General features: G+C 39.8%; 1 protein-coding gene across 1 annotated transcript; it reads right to left on the bottom strand.

The window, feature by feature from the left end:
• Positions 1-2,278: 2,278 nt before the first annotated feature.
• Positions 2,279-7,916, bottom strand: bmp10 (bone morphogenetic protein 10). The gene is made up of 2 exons (XM_008335721.3): positions 7,511-7,916; positions 2,279-7,179 (listed from the first exon to the last, which is right to left on the bottom strand). The coding sequence occupies exons 1-2, from the start codon at positions 7,914-7,916 to the stop codon at positions 6,128-6,130; spliced, it is 1,458 nt and encodes a 485-aa protein (XP_008333943.1). The 3' UTR covers positions 2,279-6,127.
• Positions 7,917-8,744: the final 828 nt, after the last annotated feature.

Here is an 8,744-nt window from a genome sequence, read left to right as displayed (position 1 = left end):
GAAAGAGCTTCACGAATCCATCTTTTGGACTGAGAGCACGGCTGTGCTATAATACTTGAACAGTAAGAGCACCAGATTCAAGACGTTCATTGCTAACAGGGTTTCATCAATCCTGGATCACTCTCAGACATGTCAGTGGAGATACATCAACACCACTCTGAATCCCGCTGACATTGTCCTCTGACAAGAGGACAGACTGTGGAAGCATTTTTGAAAAATGAGAGCTGGCTTTCAGGTTCTTCTTCTTTTTTTTTCTTCTGCATTTTGTGTACTTCTTTCAAGTTTCTTACTCAGCTCACCAGACCAGTGGCCTAAAAATCCTCAAGTCATTCAGGCACAAGAGCTTTAATATTTCATGGATCAGTGGATGAACCACTACTCTTCCTGGACGGCGTTGAAGCGCGCTGTAGGCTGGGTTCTGAAACTTAAAGATTTGCTAAAAGAGCTAAAGGAAAAGAGAAAGAAGCTACAAACAGTAGGTGGAGGAAGTCAGATGACAGAGTTCAAGAAAGACATTAAAGGAAAGCAAAACAGAAACTGTGAAATGCTGTCAGAAACAATGTTTCAGTGAAGACTTGGCTATGCTAAAGGAGCATCAAAGAGTGAAGAAACATAGCTCTCTCTTTAAGTTAAATCCAGTGCACCAAGACAGAGTTATGAGAGTTGGCGGAAGGTTGAGTCACACGGCTATGCCTGATGACTCTGAACAGCAAGTCACCATCAAGGCTTGTATTGAGACACATTCATGACATTACAGCTTACACCAGAAGGAATCACATGTTGGCTCAATTCTGAATCCCTGCAGCCAGTGGAGCTATCAGAAGGTTCCTGTCCAAGTGTGTCATCTGTAAAAGACTACACGGAGCAGCTGGCAAGCAGCTCACGGCAGATCTATCAACATGCAGGGTCCTGCTATTGTAGAAAGAGACGTCTACAAATGAGGCAGATCAGGACACGGGGATTTATTGTATTAGAGGTTTCTGACCATGGCAGGTCCAACAACGAATCTCATCTGAACATTCATCAACAAATCCCATCTTCTGATACATGCTGATCCTTCTTATAGGCATGGTGTTAAATAACATTTGGCTCTCATTTGGCTAGTAACCGGATAAACATGTTCATTTACCCAGGTGATCTTGACCTGTTCTTGCCTGTGCCTGTTTCCAGTCTTCCTGTTATTCCTGGCGTCTTCCTGTTTCCCACGTCAGCTTGGCCTGTTTTTGCCTGTTATTCTGAGTTGGCCTTATATATTATCTTACCGTATTTCTCCACCACACTGCCCTCCTTTTACAAGAGTCGGTATAGATTACTTCAGAGTATCTGACACAGCTCCAGGAACGTCCAGGAGCGATGGTGTTCCCCTGGAAGAAACTTCTTTGTCGGTGACGTGGCACTGATCGTGGACGATGCATCACCCAGAATCTCCTGGCCACGTGAAAGAATAGTGGAGACCTTTCCTGATAGAAATGGTTTCATTCGTCAGGTTAAAGTGAAGACCAAGACCAACGAGCTTTGTCGCCCATGACAAAGCTATATCTTCTTCAAGAATCCGAGGATAACTGATGGACTGTTATGAATCTTTTCTTTACCTTTAGACTCCGCTTTTTGCCTTCTTTGGCTCTTGCCTTTTTTATTTTCTTAATACTGGACTGTTGTATTTTACCTTATTTTTTGGAGTAAATAAATAAAAGCCACATGTGGAGTTTGTTTTTTGTTGTTCAACGAGTTGTTCAACCAGGGAGGAGAGCGTCAGGCTCATGGCTTCAACGATTAGGAAACTACAGTCTTTAATTTGATAAGGAACACATATTTAATTTTAAAATGTTTTTTTATCAAAAATTTCCATCAAAAGCTTTCATCTTCTGACCAACATGATGCAAAATAAGGATTTTTTTTTTAAAAAAAGCTTTTATTTAAATTATCAAAATTATTGTTTTGTATTATTTGATGAGAAACACGCAGAAAAGTTAGAATTTGTTTTTTCAGAAAGTCTTCTTCATTTTTTTGTAAATTCTCGAAATGGTCTAATTTGATGAGAAACATGACGAAAGTTTAATTATTATTATAATTGAAAAATGTTTTCCAAACATTTCCATCAAACTTTTTCACTATGCGACCAACATGACATGCAAAAGTAGAATTTAAAAAAGCTAAAAAACTAAAATTTAAAAAATTCGCAAAATGCTCTAATTTGATGAGGAAAAAAGTTAAAATGTTGAAAAAGAAAATTTCCATAATTTGTTATCAAATGTGTTACCTTCTAAACAACATGACATGAAATAAGGATTTTTCCAAAAAAAAGCATTTTTTTTAATTCTCAAAATTATTTAATTTGATGAGAAATGTGCAGAAAAGTTCAAATTTGGAAATTTCTTTTTTTTAAAAATGTCATCAAAAAGTTTCATCATGCGACCAACATGAAATGCATTAAGAAATTGAAAAGAAATTTGGGAAGAAATTTCACATTAATCAAGACAATGATACAGCATAAGTCTTCCATATCTCCATTCCACCCCCAGCCCCCTTTTTTTCAACCCAATACACAGTATATAGGAATAAACAGAAAATACATTTATAAATAAATAAAATGACTAAACCAGACAAAAACAAATAAATACATGCTAAATATAAACTAAAAATGATGTTAGTCAAATAAAAGTACAGTTTTCTTCCTCCAAAATACATCAACCAACCAGTTCAACCATCACAACCAAGGAAAGATAACAAAACTTCAATATAAATTAAGAGGGATGTCCATGTATTTTCAAATGTGTTTCGTCTGGCCAATAGAGTGGCATAGGCGAGAACAGTCTGCATGGTTTTAGAGGTAGCAGGCTGTAACGGGCCTCTAAACAAGGCCAGAAGATGATCAGGAGAGATACTGATATTATATGCAGTATAAAGAGTGGGAAAGATTTTGGATAGAAATATGGCAAGCCTGGGGCAGGACCAGAACATATGGGAGTGATTGGCTGGGGATCCTCTGCACCTATTATAAGAGTTTGATACTTTGGGGTACATCCAGGATAACCTCAAAATAATAAAGTGAATTTTGTTCTTTTATTGCCTTAAACTGACATTGATTTTTAATGGGTTTGCCTCTTACAGGTGGCTGGAATACATTAAGCTGATGAGATTTGCAGCTAAAAGTACTCAGCACTCACACACACTTATTTTAACAGAATCTTAGGATTGATATTAGTGTTCTAGTGTAGGAGTTGCAGTACAATAAATTTGTGGCTATATGGGATTTTCTTACATCTGTTTAATATTCTTACCTTTTACAAATTTTGAGTACCAGATGAGGAAAACCATCACAAGTAAACCACAAAAGGCTTCAATCTCACAAAATGCATTTATATGGAATCTATATTCCAAAAGATTTGTATTTATAGCTGTTGTTAAAAATGACTGGTTAGTTGTACAGTGCAATGTGCCCTGTTTTTCTGGAAATTAGTGCTTTTTTATTAAATAAATACAGATTTTAAAAGCATACATAATGTGTATAAATATATTACTTTTCTATGGTTAAAAACCCTCGAAAAGACTGAAGCTGCAGAACTTTGGACACAAAAGAGCATAGCTATGTATTTTAAGTCAAATTAGTGCATTTCTATTTCTTTTTTGAGAATTTTTTATTTTTGAAGACTTTCTCAGGAACTCATTGTAAAGTATTTTACTGTGATCCAAAGTTGTTGAAAAAAGTATATTTCATATGTATATATATATATATATATAACTACTTACTTTATCTGTCGTTATAACGCCGTTACTGTTACCAACAAGCCAGTACTGCGCCTTACTGAAGCTACTCATTGAAGATATCATCCGACTCGGCTCGCACAGACACAGGAGCTGCAAATGTGTGTGTGTTTTTCCCCTATGGCGGGTGTTTACACACAAACCCAGCACACAGGTCGAGCTGCACACACACAAACTTTCAAAGATGGCGAGTCCGGAGTCAAAGGGAACGACAGCGTTTTCGAGTTAGAAATACAGGCACTACTTTAACCTTGTCGAGGTAAAAATGTTCAGTGAACATTATGTCTCAGAGCAATAAGTTCACGTCTGGTGTAAGCAACTCCAATTTAATGAAGCACATCTCGACGGCAGACGCTTCTTGTCAACTGATCGCACGTCACTTGTCAGTGACTAGGTCTGTCATGTAGTGAGTCATTTACCAACTCAATTATTTAGTGTAAAAGGTTACTAGTAACGTAAACTAACTACTTTTAAAAGTAACGTGCCCAACTCTGCCTGCGAGTATTTAAGGATTGTGTTCAAGAAAACACTGCCAGGTTTCACACTGAGTGAGTAAACTGTGAGTAAATTAAAATTAGAAGATTGTTAAATTTATTTACTTATACATTTAGGGACATGTTTGCATGGAATTTTTCGAATCTTGATTTTAAAAAAAGGCTGTAAAACGTCCACTGATCCAAATAATTAGATATATATTAATAAGAAAAATAGAACTTCAGTCCAGTTGCTTGTATGGCCTTTTAAATCTGTTCTGACATTTTTAAAGTGTGTTACTGTATTTTTTATAGTAATGAACTACTTTTTTTAAGATTATGTGTTGGTGTTATTTTATTTATTATTTGGCTTTTGAAAAGCAGGTTAAAACTTTTTACAAATGGATTATGCTTTGGTTAGACTATCAAAAGTATTGGGACATAAAGTTTCAAATAAAAAAAACGATCAGTTTTTTCAGCACTGATGCGATACACCTACGTTTTTATTTTTTAATAGCTGCATCTAGTAATGAAATTTAGAAATGGCAGAGAGTTAAATTAACAAAAATCAGCTTGATGCTTCAGTATGATTTGAGGTATGTCCTTGTATGAAACTATCCTAAAAACAGGAGTAAATTACTCACTGTTTAGTCAAAAGGCAAGTTTTATTTTTTTAACCAGGTACTTATTCTTTATGCTTTTAAAAACAGTTACCATTTCTCTTCCCAACAACAAATCACATTGTGCTGCAAATGCATTGTCATGATTACACAAGAAAACAAGTTACATTTATATCAAATTTACATATTCTTATATATCTACTCTGTTGTAAAAATCAATAAGTTAGAACAATAAATAATGTTACATTTGACACAAACAGCAGAGGTATCAAAAGGCTAACAACATAAGAAAATATTGGCATTTTCTTGGGGAGACGTCAGTCACAGAAATTTGAGACTGGGCCCCTGTTTTTACACTTGGTATTAGCTTACAGAAGCACATGTTCCATAAAGGACAGTTCTACATAAAAGTGATGTATGACCTAGCTTAGATGGTGTGCATGAAAAAGGGTCAGTAAAATGTTTTACCTAGGAATGTAGACTCCCCCCACACCCCCCACCCGTACAAGCAGTCAAAAGATGTCCAGAATGGCATCCAGTTCTCCAACTAATTGTTGTCTCACATGTTTCTCATGTGTCTTACTCTCCAACACCTTCCTATCACTCCAGCTCCAGGGAGTTGAAGAAAGGCATGTGACGTTGGAAACAGAATATGGGAGAGATAACCATGCCACCACCACAACCCCCACACAGCACCTACGTATCAGGGGTCTGCAGGAGGCAGGAGCGGGGCCTGTAAAGTTCATGTCTTGTCAGGTTGCTTCTGGGAGGTCATTTTGCTGCACCAGGACACATGAAGTGCTGATTAGTGTTTGCATCGAGTGGGGAGTCGAGAGATAAGTGGAAAGGAAGACAGATGTCAGGGGGGAAGTGGAGGGAGGGGAAACTGTTGGCCCGTAAGTTCCCACAAGGCTTCCCAGACAGATCATGCACTTGGTTGAGTCCTTGGAAAATCTTGTTCCTTTTTGCTCTTGTTGGTGTCACTTTTGGCAACATGCAGACTGTAGGTCAGTGACATGTTGTCTCTCCACTATCTATATTGGCATAAGGGTGAGCAGTGTCTTTAGTAAGAGTCTTGTTTGTCCACACATGCTTGCACGAACAGGGAATGTGTGGTTCCAGTCTCACAGAGATTCCAATAGTCGTCCCTTTTTTGTCAAAGACATTCTGCGCTTATCTCCTCCTCCAGCTTATTGTTTGTTCAGTGCCTTTCCTCTGCGTCCATAAGACTTTATGATAAGTTTAGCTCTGCCTCTGTCAGAGCAGGGACTATCTGCAACCACACTCAGCAACCACCATGCCTTCAAACTTGTACTTATAGGTGACCACACCTGTCTCATCCAGGTAGAGCAGGGAGATGGGGTCGAGCTTTGTGGGCACACAACAAGCTCCCGCTGCCTTTTGAGGGCTGTTTATGTTGACCAACGTCTGAACAATGGCATGTTTGGTTGGTGTGACATGCTTTGTGAGTGGAAAAGAGCAAACGCCAGTGCACTCATAGGCGTCGTAGCCAATAGGGGCTACGATCCAACTGTCCCAGCCTATATCTTTGAACTCTACATACAGAGACTTTTTTTTGCAGTGGTTGACTTTGGCGTTGCGACGGATTCGTGATGTTGATTCATAGATGAGATTTGACCGCATCTGAATTAGATCCTCTTCATCTGGCTCAGATTGTTCTCTTACCTCATCACTCCAGTCACCCATCTCTATGTCATTCTGCAGAACCATGTTTGAGGTTTCATGGTCGATCATCTCGTTCAGCTCACGCTTGTCACTCTGGTGGTCACTGCTCTGATCGTCAGAGAAAACAATCAGCAGGGGTTTGTGTTTCTCCTCAGGACTAGTATCGACCTTCATGTCCCCTTTAGGTGAATGCCTGCTTTTGTTGTCCTCTAATGTATTTTGAACACCATCATCAGACATGCTGGCGATGTGCACTTCTAACCGGTGCGTGGTGCCCTCGGCAGAAATGTGCCAGTGTTGCACAGCAGCAGTGAGATCGAAGGCCTGCCAGCCGTTATCAGTATTATAAACCTGTCGCGATGCCAACTCCACCCACTCCATCTGCTCTCCTTCTCCTTTGAACGCACTTACTCCAGTTATGTTATTATTTGTCACATTGTCCGCCTGCCCATATGATTCAATTTCATAAATTGTGACCTTGCGGTCAACCCCTGCGTAGAGGTGGCGGTCAGTCTGGACCAGGGTGTAGATGCGGAGTTCTGCTGCGGTGATGCGTTCATGGTGAGGGACTGAGACATTGAAGAGGAGGGAGTGACGCCTCACTCCACCAACACCTACAACACCAGGAGATGAATCTGGGTAGTGAAAAACAAAAAATGGTCAAAGTACATTTTTGTATGGTATCATGGTATACCAAACGTATTTAAATACAGATTTCAACTTAGGTAACAACACCAGCAACCATCTTAAAAATAATGTACTGAGGAAAAAAAATCTGAGATTTGAATATGAAATCAGTGTCATTGCTGATACGAACAGAAATGATGAATGGAAAAATTGACTCCAAAACTGTTACTCTCATTTTCATCAATCCAAAACATAGTTTTTTCTTAACTTAAGTGATGTAAAGATTTTGTTTTTAACCTTTGACCCATTTGCCCCTCAATAAATACAAATGAGCCTTACCTTCATTTTTAAAGCTGCGGATGATGCTGGCAGAAGGCATTGTATTGTGGTCATTAGCAAAGCGGTTGTAGAGCTCCATCATGTACTCAGGAGGCTCCTCTCTCAAGTTTCTAGTAGACAGTGAAGGACCTGAACCTGAGAGGTTGAAAGTCTGCAGAAACTGTCCCTTCAAGTTCTCCAGCAGACTCTGCATGTCTACGTTGTTATCCTGCTCCAGCAACGATGGATCCACCACCCCTCCGTGCCCATCGTCAAGCCCTGGAGCTGGACGTTGCCTCTGATGGGGGCTGGAGATGGGACTGCTCCTGCCACAGAAGAGTTCCTGAAGTAGCAGGATGGATAACAGCAGGAGCTGTGTCTTGGAGCTGCAGGTGGTTCTGGGTTCAGAAACCCAAATGCTCGCCATGAGAAAAACAATCTGCAGTGTTCTAGTTACTGCCCGTTTATTAGTGTTCGTGCAAGAACAAGATTGAAAAACAACAACAACAAAAAAAGATTAGATCCCAGAAACTTATGTATGAGGTGTTCACTTCATCTGCAGCCAAAGAAAGTTCTGGTCGGTTCTTGAAACAGTTGGTGGTTCTCTTGACCCTTGCACTGACCAGAGGGAGTCTCTCTGCAGGAGGGTATGTATTCCTGATGCTCTCAGATTTCACAGCATTCATTCACATGTACAACTTCTGATGTCCTGGACAACACCTCTGCAGCTCCAGTGACTAAGTGTCTGAAACTCGACTTTGTCTGTTCGAGTCATCTCTGTTGCGCCCAGTCCTCAGTCAGTCTCTGTCTTCTGGCTGTACTGCTCTGCTCTGGTCTTCCCAGCTTTTTCTCTGTCCCTTATCTGTGAAATGGTGGGCTCTGCATTACTGTGTATGGCCTCTTTGCTGGTGTGTGTGTGTGAGGGCGTGCACGTCTTCATTTTTCGTGTGATACACAAGCGCGTGTTATCTCACAACTTCCTTAATGAGGACTTGGTAAACATGTCCTGTAGCCTCTTCCTTGTGGAAGCGTTTTTTGTTTGGGTGGGTGCTCGGAGCTGATATACTTCATTTGTTTATTATCTTTGTAAATGGTGGAGTTTGTGAGCCACTGTCTGGGCTCAATTCACCATTTCTTTCTGACAAAATACCACCAAAGGGTCTGTTGATAGTGTTGACAGTAACAGGATATATCTATTAGACATCAAATGTCCGAATGGAATTGGAATGCAATGAGGTGTGAGGCCTTAATGGTG

The sequence above is a fragment of the Cynoglossus semilaevis genome, chromosome Z (assembly GCF_000523025.1).
Source record: "Cynoglossus semilaevis isolate Cse_v1.0 chromosome Z, Cse_v1.0, whole genome shotgun sequence".
NCBI classification, from domain to species: Eukaryota; Metazoa; Chordata; class Actinopteri; order Pleuronectiformes; family Cynoglossidae; genus Cynoglossus; species Cynoglossus semilaevis.
This window is presented reverse-complemented; position numbering and strand designations above follow the sequence as displayed.

What these genes read in the sequence shown, in the direction of transcription:
- bmp10 (XM_008335721.3), bottom strand. Translation starts at nt 7,916, where the DNA reads ATGGCGAGCATTTGGGTTTCTGAACCCAGAACCACCTGCAGCTCCAAG. An exon ending in CCGCAGCTTTAAAAATGAAG is followed by an intron (nt 7,180 to 7,510) that starts GTAAGGCTCATT and finishes TTCACTACCCAG; the next exon opens with ATTCATCTCCTGGTGTTGTA.